General features: G+C 43.9%; 7 protein-coding genes and 1 long non-coding RNA gene across 9 annotated transcripts; 3 read left to right on the top strand and 5 right to left on the bottom strand.

The window, feature by feature from the left end:
* Nucleotides 1-272: 272 nt before the first annotated feature.
* On the bottom strand, nt 273-4,838 carry LOC135333086 (balbiani ring protein 3-like). The gene is made up of 2 exons (XM_064528014.1): nt 3,596-4,838; nt 273-2,530 (listed from the first exon to the last, which is right to left on the bottom strand). Exons 1-2 carry the CDS (start codon nt 4,775-4,777, stop codon nt 425-427), a joined length of 3,288 nt encoding a protein of 1,095 aa, XP_064384084.1. The 5' UTR covers nt 4,778-4,838; the 3' UTR covers nt 273-424.
* An 845-nt stretch (nt 4,839-5,683) lies between these two features.
* LOC135333324 (transcription factor TFIIIB component B'' homolog) lies at nt 5,684-10,638 on the bottom strand. Of its 2 annotated transcripts, XM_064528292.1 has the most exons (8): nt 9,819-10,638; nt 9,161-9,327; nt 8,653-8,841; nt 8,432-8,470; nt 8,192-8,274; nt 7,686-7,780; nt 6,883-6,937; nt 5,684-5,934 (listed from the first exon to the last, which is right to left on the bottom strand). In XM_064528292.1, exons 1-8 carry the CDS (start codon nt 10,497-10,499, stop codon nt 5,900-5,902), a joined length of 1,344 nt encoding a protein of 447 aa, XP_064384362.1. In that variant the 5' UTR covers nt 10,500-10,638; the 3' UTR covers nt 5,684-5,899. The 2 variants fall into 2 exon arrangements, with proteins under 2 accessions (XP_064384362.1, XP_064384361.1); XM_064528291.1 differs by having other exon boundaries at nt 5,684-6,937.
* A 111-nt stretch (nt 10,639-10,749) lies between these two features.
* Nucleotides 10,750-13,018, top strand: LOC135333346 (RNA exonuclease 4-like). Its single transcript, XM_064528324.1, has 7 exons — nt 10,750-10,958; nt 11,195-11,322; nt 11,513-11,712; nt 11,958-12,046; nt 12,271-12,345; nt 12,408-12,482; nt 12,754-13,018. The coding sequence occupies exons 1-7, from the start codon at nt 10,770-10,772 to the stop codon at nt 12,853-12,855; spliced, it is 858 nt and encodes a 285-aa protein (XP_064384394.1). The 5' UTR covers nt 10,750-10,769; the 3' UTR covers nt 12,856-13,018.
* Nucleotides 13,019-13,271: 253 nt separating this feature from the next.
* LOC135333379 (CWF19-like protein 1) lies at nt 13,272-15,840 on the bottom strand. The gene is made up of 8 exons (XM_064528359.1): nt 15,701-15,840; nt 15,537-15,647; nt 14,740-14,940; nt 14,545-14,637; nt 14,124-14,240; nt 13,816-13,929; nt 13,571-13,668; nt 13,272-13,515 (listed from the first exon to the last, which is right to left on the bottom strand). Exons 1-8 carry the CDS (start codon nt 15,818-15,820, stop codon nt 13,365-13,367), a joined length of 1,005 nt encoding a protein of 334 aa, XP_064384429.1. The 5' UTR covers nt 15,821-15,840; the 3' UTR covers nt 13,272-13,364.
* A 191-nt stretch (nt 15,841-16,031) lies between these two features.
* On the bottom strand, nt 16,032-17,080 carry LOC135333085 (CWF19-like protein 1). The gene is made up of 7 exons (XM_064528013.1): nt 17,073-17,080; nt 16,924-17,008; nt 16,779-16,857; nt 16,614-16,721; nt 16,444-16,550; nt 16,254-16,382; nt 16,032-16,187 (listed from the first exon to the last, which is right to left on the bottom strand). The coding sequence occupies exons 1-7, from the start codon at nt 17,078-17,080 to the stop codon at nt 16,032-16,034; spliced, it is 672 nt and encodes a 223-aa protein (XP_064384083.1).
* A 54-nt stretch (nt 17,081-17,134) lies between these two features.
* LOC135333327 (probable serine/threonine-protein kinase drkC) lies at nt 17,135-20,261 on the top strand. Its single transcript, XM_064528296.1, has 3 exons — nt 17,135-17,266; nt 17,522-19,033; nt 19,714-20,261. The coding sequence occupies exon 2, from the start codon at nt 17,533-17,535 to the stop codon at nt 18,898-18,900; it is 1,368 nt and encodes a 455-aa protein (XP_064384366.1). The 5' UTR covers nt 17,135-17,266; nt 17,522-17,532; the 3' UTR covers nt 18,901-19,033; nt 19,714-20,261.
* On the top strand, nt 18,929-20,634 carry LOC135333084 (kelch-like protein 33). Its single transcript, XM_064528012.1, has 2 exons — nt 18,929-19,033; nt 19,714-20,634. Exons 1-2 carry the CDS (start codon nt 18,929-18,931, stop codon nt 20,632-20,634), a joined length of 1,026 nt encoding a protein of 341 aa, XP_064384082.1.
* A 208-nt stretch (nt 20,635-20,842) lies between these two features.
* Nucleotides 20,843-23,889, bottom strand: LOC135333394 (uncharacterized). Its single transcript, XR_010393861.1, has 3 exons — nt 23,385-23,889; nt 21,231-22,337; nt 20,843-21,165 (listed from the first exon to the last, which is right to left on the bottom strand). It is a non-coding gene; the product is annotated as an uncharacterized LOC135333394 (long non-coding RNA).
* Nucleotides 23,890-24,054: the final 165 nt, after the last annotated feature.

Genomic DNA, 24,054 nt, shown 5'->3' with positions numbered 1-24,054 from the left:
ATTGAAGTAGTCAAATATGGAACTGTTGTGCCAAGTTGCTCTCTTGTTAGGCGTGCACCTTGCAACATGGGCTGGACCAAATTCAATTTTAATTGGTGTGTATTTCTAGAAGGGTGTACATGTCTCCGATGGATGAATGGAATGAGGTGCATGTCTATTGTGTTGTGTCTATGATATTTTGGCTACCCTATATGGGTCCGTGCCCAATTAACGTTTGTCCGCCATTCACTAGCTATACTTATTTCCTCCCTATTATTCAATAATGAGATCAGTGTGAGAGAGTATAATAATATACCACAGGAATATACATGTATATTTACAATGATAATAAATTGAAATAATATTTCATACAAGGGGTATCTACCACTATGCATCAGTCTTTAAAATTGTTTTCTTTCTAGTGGAGTGGGTTTTGTTTTGTTCTTTACGCAGCTACACAATTGCATTGGGTGAAATCAAAGACCTCTTGGCCCGAGCAGATTGGGCCATTGATCGCAGCTGGAACCATCGAGTTATCAGTACTGCTACTGCTGCTGCTACTGCTACTGCTGCTACTGCTGCTGCTGCTGCTGCTGCTGCTGCTGCTGCTACTGCTGCTACTGCTGCTGCTACCGCTGCTGCTGCTACTGCTGCTGCTGCTACGGGAGTGGCTGTGGGGAGACCGTTTCGAGATGTCATTAATTATTCGTTTTGATCGCCTTGATTTCTTAGTAGTTGTTTCGCTGCTATCATCGCAACTGCAGGTTGTTGAGCTCTTTCTAGATTTGCCTTTTCCTTTCTTTTTGGTACGACGTAAAGACCTTCTTTTTGTACTGGAACTAGAACCTGATCGAGTGGTTTTTGTTCTTCTTGTTGTTCCACTCGTTTCCTCATCGCAGACACAAGCCGGGGGAAACTCAGTGAAGGAGCATTCACACTCGCATGTTTCTTCGTCGAATTCTTGGTAGTCATTACACGTCATTCTGGCCGAGGCCGAACACACACATTCTGTGCAGTCTTCAGAGAGGACTTGATTGTTTGGGCAGTTGGTATCGGGACATGAACACTGACAGGTTTCCGAATCCTGTACCTGGTTCCCTGAACAGGTGTTGGGACACTCGCATTCGCATGTTGTCGGGCTAAAAATTTGTGTTTGCAGGCAGTTAGCAGTATTCGGACAAGTACAGGTGCAATCAATAACCTCAAAAGGAGCTGGACATGCAGGAAATGTCGTACATTCACAACTACATGAGGCGGAGTCGAACATCATGTTTGGTGAGCAACCAATAACTTCCGGGCACTCGCAACCACAACTGCTTGAATTTAAGATCTGTGGTGATGAGCAAGTGGTTGGGGGACACATACACTGACATGTATCTGAATTGAAGATGCTCAGACCTGGACAATTGGTATTCGGGCACACACATTGACAAGTGGGCTCATTGAAAATGAATGGTGCCGTACACGAGGAAGAGGTTAGGGGGCAGACACATTCACAAGTGGGTCCATTGAAAATGAATGGTGCCGTACACGAGGAAGAGCTTAGGGGGCAGACACATTCACAAGTGGGTCCATTGAAAATGAATGGTGCCGTACACGAGGAAGAGCTTAGGGGACAGACACATTCACAAGTGGGTCCATTGAAAATGAATGGTGCTGTACACGAGGAAGAGGTGAGGGGGCAGACACATTCACAAGTGGGTCCATTGAAAACGAACGGTGCCGTACACGAGGAAGAGGTGAGGGGGCAGACACATTCACAAGTGGGTCCATTGAAAACAAATGATGCCGTACACGAGGAAGAGGTGAGGGGGCAGACACATTCACAAGTGGGCTCGTTTAAAATGAATGGGGCCATACAGGAGGAAGAGGTGAGGGGGCAGACACATTCACAAGTAGAGGGCTCAAACGTAGTCAATCCAGTGCAAACAATATTTGGACATACGCACGCACAGGGAGTAGTATCAACAATCAGTGGTGCCATACAAGTCGTTATAGAGCATTCACACGCACAGGTGTTAGGATCGAACATGTTCCCGCCCACGCATGCCTCAACTGTTGGACACCTGCACTCACAGTCCGTATCGTTTAAAGTTTGAGGAACATCACAAGTGGATGGATTTATCGGACAAGCACATTCACATATGTTTTGATTAAAGAGGTTTCCACCTGTGCATTGCTCGATTGGTTCGGGACAGACACAGCCACATGTTACATCACTGAACATCCGAGGTGGTGTGCATACTGGTGGCATTGAAGGACATTCGCACTGGCAAGTGACATCATTGTAACTTTGAGGAAAGACGCAGTTGAGGGGTTCGTTTGGGCACTCACACTCACATGCGCTGGTGTTGAACTGTTGAGGGACTGTGCATGGCGATATAGGCCCAGGGCATTCACACGTGCACATGTTATCGACATCGGGGATTTGTGGACTGGGACACAGTGTTTCGTCACATGTGCAGTTACATGTTTCCTCGTCCAATATCGTTCCCATATCAGTACACACATCTTCGTCTTGACTAGTGCATATTACTTCTTGAGACAGCACCTGTTTATGTGTTGGGTAAATAAACAATTAAAACTAATGATTATTTATTGTAGCAAACATCCAAATGTAATTACTGATTAAGTTTCCGGGCTAACCCTTAACGATATAAATTCTTTGGTCTTTTTAAGGATAATATAGTAAGTGGTTGTTTAGATTCTGCTATATAAATAATATAAACGTATTGCCAAATAATAAGTAGGTGTAAATAGCTATAGCGTACACACAGCTTATAGTGTTTGTGTACCTACAGTCATGCATTATAGCTGCATGCACTCTGGCTATTCATTGTATGCTGCAAGATATAGTAGCCATAAAGGACATTCAGTCATCTCACACTGTACACAGCACACAGTCATAGTATAGTACATGTACACGTACAGTCAATGCTCATTATTTTGCAATGTCTACACGGTATATATAATCAGAGTTCACAAGTATTCAAGCTATACCCACCTTTGCACTGAATAGTAGTAGAGTGAAACACACTGCTGCGGGTGAAATTAGTCTCTTCATTGATCCAAAATCAGTTCACTGTAGTGATAGTTGTCTGCACTGTCTTGGTTTTCGATAAAATACGTAGATCAGCTTCAATGATTTTCAGTGTTTGTGGTATATGATTTCGTTAGTTGCCATGCATTGACAGGATGTATGCTAGTCAACTGCTTTTATGACACAGTTTAAGTAGGTGTTGTCATTGGCATTGAATGCACTGGGCAGGCTGCATGTGTATTGTGGGTGTTACGCAACCACAAGTCCATTAAACCACTCTACATGCAGGGCTGAAAATTAGGTGTGACAAATTATCAATAGTACGGGTGTGTGCACGTTCAAAGTTTGCATACAAGCCTAATTTCTTTTGCAGTTCCCGAAGATCAATGGTCACCCTCCCCAACCTCCCAACCTCATCCTCCCATTCTTGTGTCTTTTATCTGGCAAACACTTAAAAAACATTGAATGGGTGTACAACAAAATGTAGTGTGTGGTCAGTTTGGTAACAGTATCATGTTCACTGATAATAATTATAGCTAAGTAACGGTCAGTTTTATTTTAATATTCCTTTGTTCATTGGTGGCATCTGCACGTTCTCTTGTTAAGGCGCTGCCCTGCTGGACAGAATCTAGTGGCACTGGGGAATGTGAACTCGGTCTCAGACTTGGTTCCAGATGATCTGCTGGAGGAACCAGATGATCTGCTGGAGGAACCAGATGACCTGCTAGAGGAACCAGATGACTTGCTGGAGGAACCAGAACGGGAACCGCTCTTGGATTTGCGTGGAGACCTCTTCCCTCGCTTTCGTGATTTGCTTTTGGACTTTTTTGAACCAGAACTTCCACTCTTGCTGCTTCCAGATTTGCTACTTCCAGAATTGCTGCTGCTGCTTCCAGATCTGCTACCTCCGGTGCTGCTGGATCCAGATCTGGTTCCAGTTGAGTCATCGACTTGCACTGCGGCAGGAAATACCAGGTCACATTCGCATTCACAAGTGTCTTCGTTCCATATCTGTAGCTCATTGCAGGGGTTGAAGTTGGCTTTGCACATGCACTTGCAAGTTGAGGGATTGAACACTTGGCGACTGCTGCATCGGTGCTCGGCATATTTTGGGCAGGTGGGGGCCGGGGGGTGTGAGGCTGTTGGTCTGGGGGTAGGTCTGGTGGGGGGTCTAGTCGGAGGTCTGGTGGGGGGTCTGGTGGGAGGTCTGGTGGGAGGTCTTGTGGGGGGTCTTGTGGGGGGTTGAGTTGGGATGTCTATACACACGCAGCGGGATAGATCCAGGAATTGATGTGGTCTGCACTCCAGGGTGCATAGACAGGTACAAGTATCAAGGTCAAAAAATTGTCCGGAAGAGCTGCACTTTTGAATGTTTCTGCATCTGCAGGCACAAATGACATCATCGAATATCTGTGGAGGACGACAAGCGTCCCTTTCTGGACACTCACACTGACAAGTCTCGGGGTTACGCTGTTGACCGAATTGACAGGTGTTCTGACAGGGCTCACACTCACATGTGTGTCGATTGAGAATGGAGAAAGGTTTGCAATGTAAATCGCATGCTTTGGGTCGTGCAATCTCCTCGACTCCCTCTGGGATGTGTTGCCTATAGCTCTGAGGTGCTGCTTTGGGATGGTGGTACACATAAGTCACTTTACTGTTGTAGACTTTTGACATTGGAGCCATTGAGAATTTGACTGCAACTGTCATTGCTACACATGTTAGCAGAAGGCAGAGAGACAAAATCGTTCTTGCCATTTTCGACAAATTCTTTCTTCAGTGCATGGATAGCTAGTTGCCACAATGATTTTTGAGTTACTTTTCTATTATTTTATAGGGCCAAATGTAACTTGTTTGTTCTGTGCTAGACACCACAGGCAGATAATGCAGCCATTGTTATAGCAGCCTGGTGGTGGGCAACGTATCCATGCTGTCACTAAAACAGACAGGGCTGATACATTGAAGCTTATACAACCTGTTGACAAATAATTGTCTGTTGTCTAGTCTCCTTGTGCTTAGAATGGTGTATTCTAGACTCCATAGTAACCTTGTTTACCCTGTAGCTATTGAGGTCCTAGCAATCTATTGGGTGACACATGCAGCACTTAAAGGCATACACATGCAGCACTTAAAGGCATACACATGCTTGCATTGCACGGCCTTATATGCATGACCTCTTCTTTTGGAGATGTACATGTGCACCACCCTAATATATATACCATTTTAGGCTCTCTTTGCATGGGACAAGGTATATGTATACACATGCACTATCCTTATGTATATACGTGACCTCAGCTCCTTTTATTGCATGATAGAATAAACCATGATTATATACACATGCATTTGACCACCTGTATATACGTACAATAATTATTATAAGTTTGGGCATAATTATACACATGCATAATTTATTATTATTGCACTATGATTGTTATGTACCTATGACCTCCCTATATATATACAGGCATGCATGCACTACTGTCCCACATCCTTATGACCTATCATGCATGCATTAATTTCTCATGCTGTCGATCATGCAGGTTGCCCCTATAGGCGCTCAAGGACGGAACATGTGGAACTTCTTTAATTATAATTATAGTTGACCAATTTTAACTTAATACTTCATCATAATTTTATTTATTTAGTCATCATGAGAAAGAAACATTGTTGAATGTATAATTATTGTGAATTGGTGGTTCCATTAAAAAGAGATCGGACTAAATTAAAAAAAATCACATTGAATGAAACGGGAGACAATGAATGAAGTAATTTAATGGTGCTTGCCAGAAGTTCGTGTGCAGTGCACTAATTAATCAAGAGCAATCAAGAATCATCAATAGTCTGTTCCACAGACGTAACTATAGACTGTTTCTAATTCCCTCAAGACGCCACTTTTGTCACCTTGATTTGGTTTTCTGTGTGGGGACAAAGAAGACAACAGATCAAAACACACACTCCATATTAGTAGTTGGTAGCTGAGGAGAGAGGTAAGTTATTAATGACAAACTATATAGCAGTGATAATTAGTGTAAGAAAACACGTGCACACACACAGCTATAGTACACACGCACGCACGCACGCACACACACACACACACACACACACACACACACACACAGTACACACACACACACACACACACACACACACACACACACACACACACACACACACACACACACACACACAGTACACACACACACACACACACACACACACACAGCTATAGTACACACAGTACACACAGTACACACAGTACACACAGTACACACACAGTACACACAGTACACACACACACACAGCTATAGTACACACAGTACACAGTACACAGTACACACAGAACACACACACACAGAACACACACACACAGCTATAGTACACACAGTACACAGTACACAGTACACACACACACACAGTACACACACACACAGCTATAGTACACACACACACACACACAGTACACACACACACACAGTACACACACAGTACACACACACACACAGTACACACACAGTACACACAGTACACACACACACACACAGTACACACAGTACACACACACACACAGTACACACACAGTACACACACACACACACAGTACACACAGTACACACACACAGTACACAGTACACACATACAAATTGCATAGTCCTAGTATAGAGGCAACCTTCAACAATGGCTGTAATAAGGAATGCAGGTATACACCAACAGGCTGTAACAGGGACCTGCCTACAGAGACATGTATAGCACAAACACAGCATAACACTCTGTGCATTCCCTGACATTAGAGCTACAGGGATCGAGGTGAGTTGCTTTGCCGCTATATATACCTCCTTGACACAATGTTACCTTCAACAACTTACTTAACGCTTGAGCAATGAGCTGCGGACTCTTCTTCTCCTCCCTCTTAAACTTGTTCTGCAAAAACACAAACACAGTCATTATAAGAGTGCAATGATTATCAACACGCACTGTTACATGTACAATCACCTTCAGGGCAATGTTAGCACATAATTATACACCCACTGTCGAGAATGGTGAGAACGATGAATGAACCACCACATTTACAATCATGTAACTATAGTTACATACACACCCTTACAGCACAGTGGTGGTTGACACCTACCCATCCCCTGAAAGTAGCCAAAATATATGTACCAGAAAACAATTTTTGCATTAATTATAGTGCAATTACATGCATGCTTGACTGAAAGTAAAAGATGGAGAAGCCCAGCAAGTGGTTACTAAGGGTAGAGGAAGCACGGCAACATCACGTGCTCGTCCTATTATTAAGTGAAGCAAAAATGGTGACACTTGCAATTTCAACATTTTTTGCTACACGTTAATCGGATTTCATAGTCCAGCATGTGATGTTGTCGTTAACTCGTCTCGTCTGTGACTAGAATGGAAACACAATGAAACTATACATAGGATTTCAGGTTGGTTAATTATTATTCATGCTAACCATGACCACGTACCTAATTACTCTATGCAAATGCAATTAGTGCCTATGTATGGTTGGCTGCACTTCAACTTTTAACAATAGCGTTCAACCATGCAACCTGAAATCCTCTGTACCACTGGCTGAGGTAATTAAGAGTAACCAAGGTTCCAGAGATGCACTGATAACTATGAGCTAACCACACATGTACTGTATTGGCCTTACCTTGAGCTCTTTCCGTGACCTGTTGGGCACTAGTAGAGTCATCATGGTGAAGTCAGTCCCCACGTGGCTCAGTGCCTTGAAGAATTTACCAGTTTCTGAGCGGAGGGAGAGAGGGGGATAAGTACATTAAACGGTTTAAGCTACCACATTTATATAAGTAGAATAGCATATATACCGTATTACTAGAACGTTTTGCGTGCATCACACATTTGCGAAGTTTGATCAATTCGCAATAATAAAATCTGCAAAACCTACTAGTACATGTAAATACACACGATCCTTGCCAGAACGCAATAGTTACTGTAGATAGCAAAGGGTCAACTTTTCTGCTGATTTGGCTCATTCAAAAAGGTTTTTAAACAGCAAAATATTCTAGTAATAAAATTGATTATGGTACACTGTACAGCTAAGGGCTTAGTTGAGGAAAACATTTCTTGTAACTGCATAATTATAATTATGCATGTAAGGTTTCAGACAGAAGGTAATAATTATTTAAATTTGCTCACCATCTTTTGACCATCGTGTTATCTTGTAGCACTTCCTGAACGAATCAGAGGTCACCTGACCACTCGTCTCCTCTACCGCCTCACTGTGTGTGTGTGTGTGTGTGTGTGTGTGTGTGTGTGTGTGTGTGAGTGTGTGTGTGAGTGTGTGTGTGAGTATGTGTGTGTGTAAGGGGATATAGACGAATAGGGTACTCTCAGACTCAGACAGTAACTATAGAGATGGTGAAGTACATTGCTTACCTGTAAGGGCTGGCAGTCTGAGTGGTAGACATCATCATACTGCAGAGAGAATCACATTTACCATGAAACATCTACTGCACACAGTACAATTATAACAAGGCACACAGACAGAGCACACCACAATGACCTTTAGACCTAACCAAGCACAACAAACCGTTGTGTCCACAGGAAAACTAAAATCTGCAAGCAAACTTGTACTACTAGACACCTACACACAATACCTAGATTCATCAATGATAATGTTGCCATCGTTCCCAATCCTTAGTTGAGGGACGATCCTCTCCTCTTTACCCTCGCTATTGGTTGGACTGGTGGTCTGACAGGTTTCCGACTGCTGAGTGGGTGTGTCCTTCTCCGGGCTGGGTGTGGCAGTGGAGCCTCGTCGTTTCTCCCTATCCTCTCTAGCAGCTCTGCAGCGTTAAAGGTCATACATAAAACAGTCTGTAATTTTGAGAGCCCATATTAATCTGATCACACTATGAAGTAGGAACTACATACTGAAAACTGGACTACAAAGTAAGTGAAGTGAAAGGTAGCCACTGAAACAGGAAAAATACACACAAGGCATTATAGCAAAGTTGGTCAGTTTGGAGCCATCAAAAGTTATAACTAGCACATAACTACTCAAGAGCTACAAATACGAAATAGTCTATCTATAGACAAATTATGGCCACTCAAAGGTAGCAGACAAGTTATCCACTCATGCAACCAGCCCTCCCGTCCACTCACTGCATAGGGTTAGCCGTTGGGTTGTAATAGATGAGCTCCTGCATTGTCATGGTGGACCTGTCCGGTGCCTTCCTCTCCTTGGCAACAGGTTGTCTCCGCCTCCTAGCTGGGGGAGGAGTGGACTCCTTCTCACATGACTCCTGCTCACGTGACTCAGACCGTCTACGCTGCAAGGAGGGAGGGGGACAACAGAACTAAACACATCAACTAGAAAATCAAGCAAAAATTAATTTTCTATTCCTAGTATCTTACAATCTACCAGATGACCTACAAACACCTGGGGGCATCAACACAGTATGTACACACATACATAGATCCATGTACACATAGGTCCATGTACACATAGGTCCATGTACACATAGATCCATGTACACATAGGTCCATGTACACATAGATCTATGTACACATAGATCCATGTACACATAGATCCATGTACACGTAGGTCCATGTACACTAGATCCATGTACACATAGATCTATGTACACATAGATCCATGTACACATAGATCCATGTACACATAGATCCATGTACACATAGGTCCATGTACACATAGATCTATGTACACATAGATCCATGTACACATAGATCCATGTACACGTAGGTCCATGTACACATAGATCCATGTACACGTAGGTCCATGTACATGTACGTATAGTACCTTTCTGCTTGATCTCGACCTTGGGGGTGACTTTTTCTTGCTACCAGTCCCATCTTTACCAGCCGTCACCTCCGTGTTTCCACTAGCAACGACCTCTGACCTCTCCGCAACAGTCCCCTCAACGGAAGTAGCCTCCCCAGTTGTAGACACACTCGTAGATCGTCCATCCTTTTCTTTAGTGGTAACATCATCTTGACAGAGTGGCTTTCGATTAGCTTCTTTATCAATAGTTCTGTTGGTTTTAGTCGTATCCAGTGGCGATGTAGTTTGAGGGACCAAAAGTTCAACACCAATTCCCTCGCCTTGATTGACAATCGTTTCCGTTTGTTCGTCTGTAAAGAGTTCGCCCACACTCAGTTCTGCCTCAGGCAATTGCAGTGGTGTGGGGATGCTGTTGCTAGCCCCCTCACTCGGTAGTGTTGGCAACGGTACACTGTGAGATTGGCTAAGAGCTTGGAGGGGGCGGGTTTTTGTAGTTGCTGTTGGTGAAATTACATTGACATTGTCGGTAGAAGTAGATGGGATGGATTGGTCATCAGGAGGTTGAGTGTCTTCTTGTGAGGTATTGGAACCATGAGCAGTTGGTTGCGTTCTATTCGGTCTTGTCGAGACAAGTTTTGGGGCAACTTTCTTTCTCTTTTTAGGCACCTTTTTTCGCGCTGTAGATTGCGATCTGGTCATCTTGTGTGCTGATCAATGGTTCCCGTGTGTGTGTGTGATTAGACCTGGCAGCTGTGTAGTCTTGTGGAGGTTTTGTATCTTGCACCACGACAATGCAACGTGCTTGATCGTCAACAAAGAAGCTAAGGATCCACCACACCCCCTTTTTAATTTGACACCTGCGGCATTGTCTCGAGGATATGGACTCGAAAACAAGCCTCGGTTATGCATAAGGTATGTTTGTAATATTCAGCTTTGGCGATCATTACCATTAAATATATTTAGCTAGCAATGTCTTCTGAATCTATAGCTATCCCCGGCCCCTTGTTCAGTAAGAAGAAAAAAAGGAAATGGTTGGACGGGAGGAAGAAAAAGAAGGTTTCTGGACTGACGCAGAGTGATTTGCTCAAAACTGGAGCTGCTCTTCCTCAAAACACTGGAGATATAAAATACTCCGAGAATTGGAAATCACTATCACAGGTACTACAGTGGGATGATGGGTGTACTGTATTGGGACCATGTTGGATACCCGGCACTGAGTTGTACCGTATATACATGTACATGTAACTGTAATAGGGCATTTCCAACATCCTGTGTGTGTATCCAACATCATTCCTGTAGTACCTACCTGTATACACACGGACTCCTCTAGGTTTAGCAAATCTGCCACTAGAGGCTGTTATTACTGGATAAGATACGGTTACTATTCCTTACAGACACTCGGACTGTCGTCAGGTCGAAAGTCATCGCTGCCTCCCAAGTCGCGCTCCACCAAAGCTAAAGGTCAGGGTTCATCGACTGACCCTATCGTACTAACATATGTTGACACACCTCCAACAACAAGGTACATTAGCTGGCTACACCGTTTCATTGTTATTGCTCTAATGTGTTTATGTAATCTAGCTATGTTTGTGACTAATCTAACGGTATGAATATTATAATTGTACCGTCAGTGATTCTGTGTATTTGCATTTCAATAACTCCCCCTCCACACACACACTACACACACACACACACCTCCACCACACACACAGCACAGCCGTTGATAAATGTATAGCGCTGGACTGTGAGATGGTGGGTGGTGGGGAGAAGGGTCGAATCAGCATGCTCGCTAGGTGTTCCATCGTCGATCACTGTGGTAATGTCATCCTCGATAAATATGTTGCCCCGACGAACAAGGTGACGGATTACCGTACCAGATGGAGTGGTATCAGACCCCGTAACCTTATCGGTGGTAAGTGATGCTACCGTCTACATTCCTTATAATGTGTGTGCTTCCTTGTGTCCCTGTGTTGCCAAATAATGCTCACAAAATACCAGTAATGTGCCCACACTGGTCAACAAAAAATAAACTCTTAGGCCTCATTTTCTACATAAAAGAGGAAAATGTGTTAATTGATTGAAAAAGCCACCACATCGAATATTCTGCGCACATAATAATAATTATAATGTAATCATTCCCTTGTTTCCCTCGTACAGCACCGTCCTTCTCACAAGTGCAGACGGAGGTGGCCGCAGTACTGGCAGGAAAGACTGTGGTCGGACACGCAATCAGGAACGACTTTCAGGTATCTAGTACGACTCTACAAGAGCTCTTAAGTAACTATATATGGGCCAGGCTTCAAAGGCAGTAAAGGTTTTGTATATAGAACAACCAATTGTCATGCTGTATACATAATTATAGGATTTCCTAATGGAACACATAGTGTTGCTGTATAGAATAAACAATTTAGGCCTAGCTCTGTATTAGGCTGTGCCTGCTGGTGTTGATGGATTGTTATTGTCCCCTCAGGCTCTCCATCTTCAACACCCGCTGGAGAGTGTGCGAGACACTTCAACGTACAAGCCATTCAAAGAAATGTTTGGGGTGAGCAGCAAGTTAATGATCATGTGACTTGCTACTGCAATGTGCATGTTTTGTGACTGCAGGGCCGGAACCCCTCTCTGAAGAACCTGGCAAAGAGATTTCTTAATGAGAGCATACAGAAAAGAGAGCACGATTCCGTGAGCAGCACTTTCCAGTGTTGGCACTTTTCAGTATAATAATATTATGCTTATTATTTACAGTGTACCGGTATAATTATTAATGAGCCCTAATAATACATGTACACACAATGTCATGCATGTAGTTTTAACTGACCCCCCCCCCCCCCACACACACACACACACCCCCACACACACAACCACACACACACACACAACCACACACACACACACACACACACACACACACACACACACACACACACACACACACACACACAACCACATGCAGGTACAAGATGCTCGTGCAACTATGAAAGTGTACCAGCTCTACAAGGATAAATGGGAGAGATCATTAACTCTCAGCAAACACTCCGTGTCTGTGCACAGATGATGATCCCTCTGTCTGTCACTATACTTACGATTATTTATACTCGATCTTGTTCATCTCCCCAGTCATAATTCATGTTATTCTTATTTATGTGCACTTTAATGTGCCAGTTATCATTTTCTGTTGAATTCTTGACCAGCTATAATATATAATTATATTAATATTATGGTTGTAACAATGGACATGCAGGACGTATATACATGCACACAGGCTTCAGCAGTTCCGAACACATGCAAGTGAATAAAAATCATTGCATACTCATGCATATAAAATATACAACAGGTGTATCACATGATCCCATGCAGGCCTGCATACATGTACATGCATGGGGACCTTATAATTATAATTGCACAACCCATGCATGCATGCAGCACTCCACCCCTTAATTTTCTTGGAAGTGCATGCTCCTTGCCCTGTACTGTGTGAGCCCCATATCAAACTGTACATCACAAAAATAATAGCATGCATGAGAGAATAAATGATTGCATGGAGTAGGGAAAGTTAGACTGGAATTAATCATCCTTGTCAGCGGTGAAATCAAATGGTTCAAAATTCTTTCTCATTTCTAGAGCAGCTTTCGTTTCCTCGTCCTTTGTTGCCATACACGACTTCCAGTTGATCCGATTGGGCAGATTCAGAACGAGAGGAGCAGCCAACACCTCCCTGCAGACGATATTGCAACCAATAAAAGCATTGAAAATGTTGTTAACTAAATTACCTTCCAAATTGGAGAGAGAAACGTCCTTTTATTCTTGTGAACACATTTCCCCCATCATCAAACTCTGCCAGGAAGTATGGGACACCAGTGTACGCAAGCTATGTGTGTGTGTGTGTGTGTGTGTGTGTGTGTGTGTGTGTGTGTGTGTGTGTGTGTGTGTGTGTGTGTGTGTAGCAAAACCAATAGATTCTGGCAAGAGAAGTATCGCTCACTAAAAGACTATGATGTGTATGTGTGTGTGTTACCTCTGAGGGTGGTGTTTCCCTGGGCACAGTCTCAAGCCCCACCCCCATACTCCGCCCATAATCTATGAAGGCTTGTCTCAGAGCATCAGATGGAATCTTGGGCACTGGAATAACCTACAGTGACCACCATTACCATACACAACTATCAGTCAACACATTACGAATAGGCCATAATTCCCATTATTGTCGAAAAAAGACGCTATAGTACATCATATACGATTATGTCAAAAACTACATCAGACCATAATTCTATCCAGTATACCGAGGGCGTATCGACCACTTCTCTATACGGCCTTGACGGTACTGACCTGTAGTTGAAGATGTTGTGATTTGTAGTTTCTCTCGAAGATGACACACGACTGATCTTTGCTGTTGAAGTACTTCCTCAGAGCACTCTTAAACTTTCCAAGCTCCTCCAAAACCTCCTACAGTAATAGAGCACAGGTCATACAGTGTACATGCATGATATATGGTATAGTGATCTCTGCTTACACAGTGGGCAGACCAACAGTGGCTGTACTAAAGAGGTGGTCTGCTAACACAGGTCCAAACACATGCTATGGAGACTTTGGGGCCCATTAACCTGGCTGTATTATAGAGGGTGGTCTGCTTACAGGCTGACCACTACAGACTGCTAAATAGTACACACAGAGCATGGAAACATACTCTCCACAATACAAACAATGACTATACACACACAGCAGTGGTACACACAGCACATGAACTCACTGGTGGTGCGTCAGTGGAGGCTGCATAGTGACCGATGGGTAGGACCAGCACATGCTCTGGTACCATCCCACCCTTGGATAAAGCCAGGTACGTCTATATAGGGTATACAATACAAACTGTTAGTGGTCTGCTATTTGTGAGCTACATTGTATTTTGTATGTGCAGTATTAGCAAGTACAACACACTCTATCTCACATGATCTCCGATGGAGACCACGAGATGTTTCTCCACTTCCTTGCCTCCCAGACAGAACCAGCACGGCCCCCTGGGCTGGGGAGGGGGTCGTCTCTTTGCAGGGGGTCCTCCGTCCTGTTGTCTCTTCTGTTTGCGATGAGCTGAATCAAGAGTCCTCTGATCAAAGAAGAAGTTAGGCCCAGTCTCCTCTTGAGACTCACTCTGCACAGTGTGTGGGAGTAGGTACACAATAAACTTTGACCTCTGCAAACATGGTGGATTTGAACTACAACACAAAATAATGGTGATATCTAGAGATACATGTAGGACTCTCAGAGTGCTACATAACGCAAGTTTTTGCTTGGAAAATTGGACAATGCAGTGGCCCCCTTAACTTCAGAGCTTCCTGAGTTGGATAGGTGTTCTAAATAACCAATAATTATTGACAAGGAGAAAGTTGTAATCAGAATGAAAGAAGTTTTTGGACGTTTCTGAATGATAATACATGTTTTATTTTGAACTGCTGTAGTGTGTGTGGGTTTTGAGAGTGCAAAATAATTATTATATAGTCTTTAGTTCTTGTTCAGAGCTAATAAGCTTGTAGCTAGGCCGCAGCTAATTATGATGTCACAATGAGAAGGTGTGGCTTCCTGCCTCAAATTACCTGCACTCCAGGCCAGGGGCAGTCCCACTTGGGTGGTGTTTTGCACCAACCAAGTGGCCCCTTCAACCTTTTAACTGTTACTACTACACTGCAATGTACATGTATATTGGCCCTTCAACGATAGCTAGACATTATAGGATAATAGTTTCCTTACCAAAGATTTGACTAGTTCAGTGTAGGGACAGTTGGTGGCAGTGGGTGGTTGCTGAGTCAGCTCTTTCTCGTCCATGGAGCTCATGGGTGTGACAGAGAATGCATACAGATACTGCAGGTATGAAGATGATGACATCATTAATAACTAGAATGATTTCAACTCACTCTTTTCTTCTTGTCTGGATTTCCCACTTGAGCCAAAGCCAAGAATCGTGTCACATGATGTGGCTTGCCTTGGAGGATTTTGTGATTCCTGCATGAAATGAAGCACAATACAGTTAGCATCAAAAGTTGTGGAGGTATTACTGTGTAGGGAGTTAAAGATGAGGACATGTAACATGTACGTATAATTATAATGAACGGTCAAAACTTTAGTTCCGTTGGTTAAATCATAATTCTGATTTCTGTGAATAAAAAATATATACTTATTTTCAGCCTGATTTCCTGTTCTAAATTTGGGACTTGAACGAACTCAGAAAATCAACAGAAGCAGACTCTAGTACTCTAATAATACAGGGATGGTTGTACTGTACCTGTACGGTATTCTCTCATAGAAGGTTTGGTGTAGAGCTGCAAAATGGTAGCGTGGCTTGAGACACATGGCCAGTTTACTCAGAGGCTTTGCCCCCACTGCACTCAGGTCCAGTCCGTCCTGCATGAGCATAAGGTATTATTAAGGTACTGGTCCATCCTACAATAACTGGGAGCTAGGTCTCACAGGAGCCACTGTGAACTTGTCCACTGCCCCGGGCCAATCAGAGGTGAGGAGAATGTCCACTCCACGGTAGCCCTCTCCACTGCACTCACCCTCCAGCCAGGACACATCAGAGTCAGTGAAATATGGTCGCTAGAGGGAGAAACAAAAACTAGTTCAACAACTTCTCCAGGTGATTGAGAAGAGAACTGACCAATAGATTATCTCCCTTGTCTTGATGCTGATAGGTCCTCCCCTGGTAGCTCCCACTGAGATAGGCCACCCTCAGACCACTGGACGCACTGTACACTCCACGCTGACCTGTAATGGAGTGTGACTCATGTGTGTACTGATAGAGTGGTTAACAACATGCATACACTGTACCTAGACATGTGACATTGGGGCAAAGCTCTCCTCCATCACGTGACAAGTCTCCATAGAACTGGCCATGCTCAGTCCAACACGGGCCAAGGATGAACGTCGGTAGAGGCACTGTGCATGGGGGTGTAATAAATGTCAGAGGAAGGTGATTTAATATCGTTTAATTACCTGTTTCCACCCCCTCCCGATACTTGCTCCACTCCTCCTGGCAGCCAGAGCTAAAGAAAGATCCAACACACAACAGCAGCTACATAAAGGGACAATAATAGCACTGGAACTGCAGTGAGTGTGTGCATCCATTGTATGTAGCTACCTCAAAGTCTTTGTTCTTGGAGAGGATGCTCTGGACTCTGCTAAACAGTTGCTTGAAGTGACCCTCCACATCTCCACACACCAGACTGAGTGAGGGGGAGAAGGAGATCTAGGTGAGTACACTTGCACTAGAGCTAGCTAGCTCCTTACATTTTCATCCTTGACTTGGTTGGTATCCTAAATAATGCACAAAACCTTGTACAAGCCACACCCCTTTTGCTTTGCACAAGTAAACAAAATCTTTCCTCTTTCGCTTGTTCTTGACCTTCTCGTTCTGTTGGCCACTACAGCTAGCTTTCTAGCTCCATAAACTTCACCTCTATCAAGCTTTCTATACAGTACAGGTGAGATCAACTGAATAGCTTTTATATACATACCATAACTGCATGTGTTCTTGTATTAAAGCCTGGGCCTATACATTGGCAATATAACACAGGTCATAGCCAAAGGATTTTTTTTGTTACTTGCTTCTATTTCAATTGGATTGCCTATTATTATTCCACAGTATCCATTAAAAGAAGACATAATCGTTATAACTTCACTTTTTAATATATAGCTGGATCACCTTTTTCATATTGCATGCTTTTCTATTCACACAGTAACCAAGACAATGGCTGTAAATCCACAAGCTTTCGAGCAGTTCACTCTGAGACAAATTCGCATCACTGAGAATGAGTTTGGACATGGTTCCTATGCTGTTGTCATGGAGCTAGAGTATCGAGGACTGAAATGTGCCGGCAAGAAGCTTTACCGAGTTCTCTACGAGACTGGAATCGGGCATGCAGCACGAAGGTATCTGGAGGAGTGTCACCTGCTCAGTCAAACTAGGCACCCCAACATTGTCCAGTTTCTGGGAGTCTGTTTTGAGGAAGGCTCTCAGTTCCCCATCCTAGTCATGGAGTTCCTCCCCACCAACTTGACCAGCTGTCTCGAGCGCTACGGTATTCTCTCCGATGAGATCAACTTCTCTATCCTCCATGACGTCTCACTGGGCCTGGTCTACCTCCATGGCCAAACACCAGTCATTGTGCACAGAGACCTCTCAGCCAACAATGTCCTCTTGTCCACCAACATGACGGCCAAGATATCCGATCTAGGGGTTGCTCGAATATTGAACCTGACCCCCCTTCAAGTGAGTCGAATGACGGAGACCCCTGGTACCCCAGCGTACATGCCCCCCGAAGTGATGGTTGCCAACCCCTACTACAACACCAGTGTGGATGTGTTCTCCTTTGGAATCATGATGATTCACACCTTCACAGCAGAGTGGCCACTACCAAGTATTGGCCCCACCAGAATCGATCCTACCAATCCCAATGGTTTGATACCAGTGACAGAAGCTGAACGACGTGAAGAGTTTCTTCAAAAGATTTCCCCAGACCACCCTCTGATGGACCTCATCATGCGCTGTCTCAGCAACAACCCTCAGCAAAGGCCTAGAGCAGCGGAGATAGTGGGTCGGATGGTGGGTGTGGTACTTGAACACCCTCCCTCCTTTGAGAACAGAGTGGAGATGCTCCAGCGAGTGAGTGCCCTACTGACAGAGAAGAGGGAGCTTGAGGAAGAGGTTGTGAGGAAGGACTCGGCAATCCAGGAGAAAGCAGGAGAGAACGAGGCACTGGCGGAGCAAGAGGAAGAAAGTGAAAACACTGTCAAGCGTATGCAGTTTGTGCACTCTGTGGAAACTGATCAGTTTAAATTGGAGATTGAAAATCTTAAAGGTCAACTCGAAGATCAAGAGACAATTGTGAACACAAAAGATGCATTTATTGTCTCCAAAGATGCTAGGATAACTGAGGTAGAAACTCGATGTAAGCAACTCACTGAAGAGGTGGAGCAACAAATTGCCAACGTCAACTACACTCAAAACGAGCTTGCATCTAAAGCTACGAAAATAACTCAACTGGAAACAGATGTATCCAATCTCACTGCACAAGTGGAACAAAAGCAAGCAGAAAAAAACTCTATTCGCTCATAAAGATACGACTATCGCTCACAAAGATTCGATGCTTGCCTCCAAAGACACTTCCCTTCAGAAGAATAAAACCACCATGCAGAGTTTAAACGACCAACTGACCAAAACCAGAGACTACCTGACCAGCAAACCACAGGTGAGCTCATCAACACTGTACCACTAAGTGCACACATCTAAAATATGATACTCTCATATCTCTTATTATATCGCTACCCTAATAGAAGTGCCAAGTCTAAAGCTAATGAATTGATGGCCATGCATGAACAACTGTGTTGTAATGCAGTGTGTAATCCAGGCTATGTGTTCAATTGATTCTACCTTTAGTTAGTACATCACTTACTTACTGTTCCCATTGTAGTGAGCCACAGGCATATCTCCTATTGCCACCCTAATAGAAGCTAGTGCCAAGTCTAAAGCTTACTGTTGTTGAACGCCAAATCATTTTTTTGTGATGCCTCGATAATTAGAATGACAGTTGTTGTGTATTATAGTGTGGCTTGTAATCTATGTGTACAATCTCAGCCTCGAAGCTATCCGTACATGTATGTCTATGTGTACAATTAATTCTATAGCTAATTAGCCGTGTACCCAATTGTGATCATTCTGTTACAGTATACTAATCACCACTCCAATATAAGAGTCAAATTAGAATAGTTTGTGTCCCACAGGATCGATACTGGTTTTGTTGCTATGGTAACCTCGTAACCTTATCGTCTGGCATTAACATGTGATTAGGGTTACATTCCAAATTCCCTTAATTAATAGACAATCATTCATTACATGCAACACAAGTTATTGACTCTCTGTATTCTCCAGTCCCTACAGGTTCAGTTGTCCTACAGTCAGTGCTCTGAAGCTCCAGTGAAGAGGTCTATTGGGCAAGCGGTAACCATCAATGGCAAGGTCTACTATGGTGGAGGAAATTGTGTTAGCGATGATGATGACGACTACCGTGTCCACTGTTACAATCCACCACAAGACGTCTGGTCAACTCTGTCCAGACTTCCTGTATACTGTTTTGGTCTAGGAGAGGTCAAAGGTGAATTGGTAGCAGTTGGCGGTATGGATTCCCCCAACTCTACATCCAATGTGGTACATGTGTTTAACAAAGGAAGGAACTGGAAACGGACGATCCCACCCATGCCCACAGCGAGGCATTCACCAGCAGTCGTTAGTCTCCAAACACATCTGATCGTAGCAGGAGGTGGGTTGGGCTATACTGACTACACTGATAACGTTGAGATCTACAACATCAGCACCTCCCAGTGGAGCGAGACAGACAGACTACCATATGCTTGTTATGACCACAGAGGAATTGTCTACAACAACACAGTGTACCTAATGGGGGGATTTGACGGCAAGAATCTAAACAAGGTGTGTGCTGCTCAAGTCAACAAGCTCATCTCAACAGACCGACAGGATGATGGGAGTGCCAACAAAGCCGACTCTGTCTGGAATACAATATCCAATACACCGTCTTACCGGCCCTCCCCTGTAACGATATCCGACACCCTCTTTGCTGCTGGTGGAGCGGATAGTGGTAAAGCCACTCAAAGGATCTACGCCTACTTGTCCTCGATGGACTCCTGGCTCTACGTTGGTAATCTACCATCTCCTATAGCATTCGCTGCCACTGTGTCACTGTCTCCATCAGAGTGCCTTATGATTGGGGGAGGGAACAAAGGAGGAAAACAATCTACTGTGTATAAAATTAGAACTGCAACAACTATTTCTTAATTGTTTTGGTATAATTATAAAATTATAAATAACCCAAATTTTCATGATAATTGTTTTCTAGAGTGAAACATGTTATACTAGCTTGCATGGTACTAATTACTAGTAGAGGTTACAGTATAAGTAGAGGTATATAATGTGTGTATAGCATGCAACCAGCCCCTCCCCCTTATTGACTATTGCAATGTCAGCATAACTACCCTCCTCCAGCTCATGGACAGCATTCTAATACAACATTGGGACAAGGAAAATAATTGCCCACTGATATTGATCTGCACTCCTATAACTATATAATATATATGGCCAACCATAATTATTATTGACAACTATAGCTAATACACAAAACATCCCTTATACAAAAGTAAAAGTGAAAATAAAAATCATCGTTGTCAGTGAAATCAAAATAATAATTATGGTTTAAAGTTCTTTCTCATTTCTAGAGCAGCTTTCGTCTCCTCGTCCTTTGTTGCCAGACACGACTTCCAGTTTATCCGATTGGGCAGATTCAGAACGAGAGGAGCAGCCAACACCTCCCTGCAGACGATAATTATTGCAACCAATAAAAGCATTCAACATGTCATTAATTGGTTTTTAATTACCTTCCAAATTGGAGAGAGAAACGTCCGTACGTATTGTTCCAGGAACTAGAACAGTTTGTGTGTTCACTCGATAGGTATGATGACAGATTTGTGGAAGAGACATTTGCTGAGTATGCAATAGAAAGGTTAGAGGTGTGCATTGTCGGTGTGACGAGACTCACGGATATGTTCTTACCTACTCACTTGAGAGTGCTGTTTACCTCGTGAGCTCACAGTAGTAGAAACATACTATAACCTATATTCAGTGATCTGGTTGTTTGTCTGCGTGAGTTGGTGAGAAAATGGTCTTGTGAACACATTTCCCCATCATCAAACTATGCCAAGATTTATGGGACACCAGTGTACGCAAGCTGTGTGTGTGTGTGTGTGTGTGTGTGTGTGTGTGTGTGTGTGTGTGCGTGTGTGTGTGTGTGCGTGTGTGTGTGTGTGCGTGTGTGTGCGTGTGTGTGTGCGTGTGTGTGTGTGTGTGTGTGTGTGTGCGTGTGTGTGTGTGTGTGCGTGTGTGTGTGTGTGTGTGTGTGTGTGGGTGTGGGTGTGTGCGTGTGTGTGTGTGTGTGTGTGTGTGTGTGTGTGTGTGTGTGCGTGTGTGTGTGTGGCGTGTGTATGGGGGAGGAGGGTATGTGTGTGTGTGTCTACTATATCTAGGATGGTCCTATAGCCGGGTTGTCTTCGCAAGTAGAAGTTAAGAGGCAACATACACTTCCCATAGACTGTACAGATCCAATGTAAGACATCCTGACCATACAACTGTCATAGAGGTAGATGAGAGCCTCTTCTGACTTTAGACTAGTGTGAAAGCCTTCTGAAACAACGCAAAACTAAGCTGATGTACATAGATAGAAAATAGATGAGTCTGGTGAATAAACTAGCGCATGCGCACTATCACCATGCAATAGGTACCAGGCCGTATTTTAATCGGCCTGGAATCGAGGCTATAAAAGGCTTAGAGAATGATACGTAGAACATGGTACAGCTATGATGTGTGTGTGTTACCTCTGAGGGTGGTGTTTCCCTGGGCACAGTCTCAAGCCACACCCCCATACTCCACCCATAATCTATGAAGGCTTGTCTCAGAGTATCAGATGGAATCTTGGTCACTGGAATAACCTACAGTGACCACCATTACCATCACACACTAACCATACACAACTATCAGTCAACACATCTACCATACACACACTAACATGTACCGTATTTATACAATGTTTCCACATAATTATGTAAGTTTACGAATGCTAATGGCTTCACAAATAAGATTTCAAAGACCTATATTGTATGACATCACGATCTTTGCTAGATGGCCTATATTTCTAAATCATAAAACGAGTGATGTCCAGTGTTGCCTACGCCTGGGGGGACACTACCTGGGATGTCCTACTATATAGGACATCCTAGGACAGTCTCACCATGCTGTATATAGTGGGGGACACATATACTTGATAGTACCGGGATGCCCCATCGTTAGTTGTTTAGTCCTGAGGATCCCATGCACCCCAAACAGTCCCAGGACTCCCGCACGCACGCACGCACATACACTGCGTCCGGAGGATCCCCGTGTGGGAGTCCCGGGACAGGAGGATCCCAGGCAGGATCCTCCGGACACAGGTGTAGGTATATGTATAGCTATGCAGGATCCTCAGGACACACAGGAGGATCTCAGGCAGGATCCTCCGGACACAGGTGTGTGTATGTATAGCTATGCAGGATCCTCCGGACACAGGTGTAGGTGTATGTATAGCTATGCAGGATTCTCCGGACACACAGGAGGATCCTGCCTCCGGACACAGGTGTATATATATATATGGACACAGGTGTATATATAGCTATGCAGGATCCTCCGGACACACAGGAGGATCCCAGACAGGATCCTCCGGAGCATCCTCTGAACTGGCATGCATTTTTATTAGCTTAGGAAGCACAGGATCCTCCGGACTGTTAGGATTGTCGGACACTTGTAGGCAACAGTGGACATGTATGGAGTCATAAAACCGTTGAAACTGAATACACAGAATTCAAGTTAGAAGGAGTCCCTGAACCATAAAAAGAGAAATCACATTCCTCTGTTTTCCCTCAAAACCTTGTAGCCTAATCTCAACACACCAACCATACAGTATCAATCACATCACATGATAATACGGCCTTGACGGTACTGACCTGTAGTTGAAGATGCTGTAATTTGTAGTTTCTCTGGAAGATGACACACGACTGATCTTTGCTGTTGAAGTACTTCCTCAGAGCACTCTTAAACTTTCCAAGCTCCTCCAAAACCTCCTACAGTAATAGAGCACAGGTCATACAGTGTACATGCATGATATATGGTATAGTGATCTCTGCTTACACAGTGGGCAGACCAACAGTGGCTGTACTAAAGAGGTGGTCTGCTAACACAGGTCCAAACACATGCTATGGAGACTTTGGGGCCCATTAACCTGGCTGTATTATAGAGGGTGGCCTGCTTACAGGCTGAACACTACAGACTGCTAAATAGTACACACAGAGCATGGAAACATACTCTCCACAATACAAACAATGACTATACACACACAGCAGTGGTACACACAGCACATGAACTCACTGGTGGTGCGTCAGTGGAGGCTGCATAGTGACCGATGGGTAGGACCAGCACATGCTCTGGTACCATCCCACCCTTGGATAAAGCCAGGTACGTCTATATAGGGTATACAATACAAACTGTTAGTGGTCTGCTATTTGTGAGCTACATTGTATTTTGTAAGTGCAGTATTAGCAAGTACAACACACTCTATCTCACATGATCTCCGATGGAGACCACGAGATGTTTCTCCACCTCCTTGCCCCCCAGACA

The sequence above is a fragment of the Halichondria panicea genome, chromosome 3, assembly GCF_963675165.1.
Source record: "Halichondria panicea chromosome 3, odHalPani1.1, whole genome shotgun sequence".
Lineage (NCBI taxonomy): Eukaryota > Metazoa > Porifera > Demospongiae > Suberitida > Halichondriidae > Halichondria > Halichondria panicea.
This window is presented reverse-complemented; position numbering and strand designations above follow the sequence as displayed.

What these genes read in the sequence shown, in the direction of transcription:
- LOC135333086 (XM_064528014.1), bottom strand. Translation starts at nt 4,777, where the DNA reads ATGGCAAGAACGATTTTGTCTCTCTGCCTTCTGCTAACATGTGTAGCA. An exon ending in GAACGTGCAGATGCCACCAA is followed by an intron (nt 2,531 to 3,595) that starts TGAACAAAGGAA and finishes ACACATAAACAG; the next exon opens with GTGCTGTCTCAAGAAGTAAT.
- LOC135333327 (XM_064528296.1), top strand. Translation starts at nt 17,533, where the DNA reads ATGGCTGTAAATCCACAAGCTTTCGAGCAGTTCACTCTGAGACAAATT.
- LOC135333346 (XM_064528324.1), top strand. Translation starts at nt 10,770, where the DNA reads ATGTCTTCTGAATCTATAGCTATCCCCGGCCCCTTGTTCAGTAAGAAG. An exon ending in ATTGGAAATCACTATCACAG is followed by an intron (nt 10,959 to 11,194) that starts GTACTACAGTGG and finishes TATTCCTTACAG; the next exon opens with ACACTCGGACTGTCGTCAGG. An exon ending in AGAAAAGAGAGCACGATTCC is followed by an intron (nt 12,483 to 12,753) that starts GTGAGCAGCACT and finishes AACCACATGCAG; the next exon opens with GTACAAGATGCTCGTGCAAC.
- LOC135333379 (XM_064528359.1), bottom strand. Translation starts at nt 15,820, where the DNA reads ATGCTAACTGTATTGTGCTTCATTTCATGCAGGAATCACAAAATCCTC. An exon ending in CACAACATCTTCAACTACAG is followed by an intron (nt 13,930 to 14,123) that starts GTCAGTACCGTC and finishes TGGTCACTGTAG; the next exon opens with GTTATTCCAGTGCCCAAGAT. An exon ending in GGGAAACACCACCCTCAGAG is followed by an intron (nt 13,669 to 13,815) that starts GTAACACACACA and finishes ACACACACATAG; the next exon opens with CTTGCGTACACTGGTGTCCC.
- LOC135333085 (XM_064528013.1), bottom strand. An exon ending in CCAAGAACAAAGACTTTGAG is followed by an intron (nt 16,858 to 16,923) that starts GTAGCTACATAC and finishes CCCTTTATGTAG; the next exon opens with CTGCTGTTGTGTGTTGGATC. An exon ending in ACAAGGGAGATAATCTATTG is followed by an intron (nt 16,383 to 16,443) that starts GTCAGTTCTCTT and finishes TTCTCCCTCTAG; the next exon opens with CGACCATATTTCACTGACTC.
- LOC135333324 (XM_064528291.1), bottom strand. Translation starts at nt 10,499, where the DNA reads ATGACCAGATCGCAATCTACAGCGCGAAAAAAGGTGCCTAAAAAGAGA. An exon ending in CCAACGGCTAACCCTATGCA is followed by an intron (nt 8,842 to 9,160) that starts GTGAGTGGACGG and finishes TTAACGCTGCAG; the next exon opens with AGCTGCTAGAGAGGATAGGG. An exon ending in AACACGATGGTCAAAAGATG is followed by an intron (nt 7,781 to 8,191) that starts GTGAGCAAATTT and finishes CCCTCCGCTCAG; the next exon opens with AAACTGGTAAATTCTTCAAG.
- LOC135333084 (XM_064528012.1), top strand. Translation starts at nt 18,929, where the DNA reads ATGCTTGCCTCCAAAGACACTTCCCTTCAGAAGAATAAAACCACCATG. An exon ending in ACCTGACCAGCAAACCACAG is followed by an intron (nt 19,034 to 19,713) that starts GTGAGCTCATCA and finishes TGTATTCTCCAG; the next exon opens with TCCCTACAGGTTCAGTTGTC.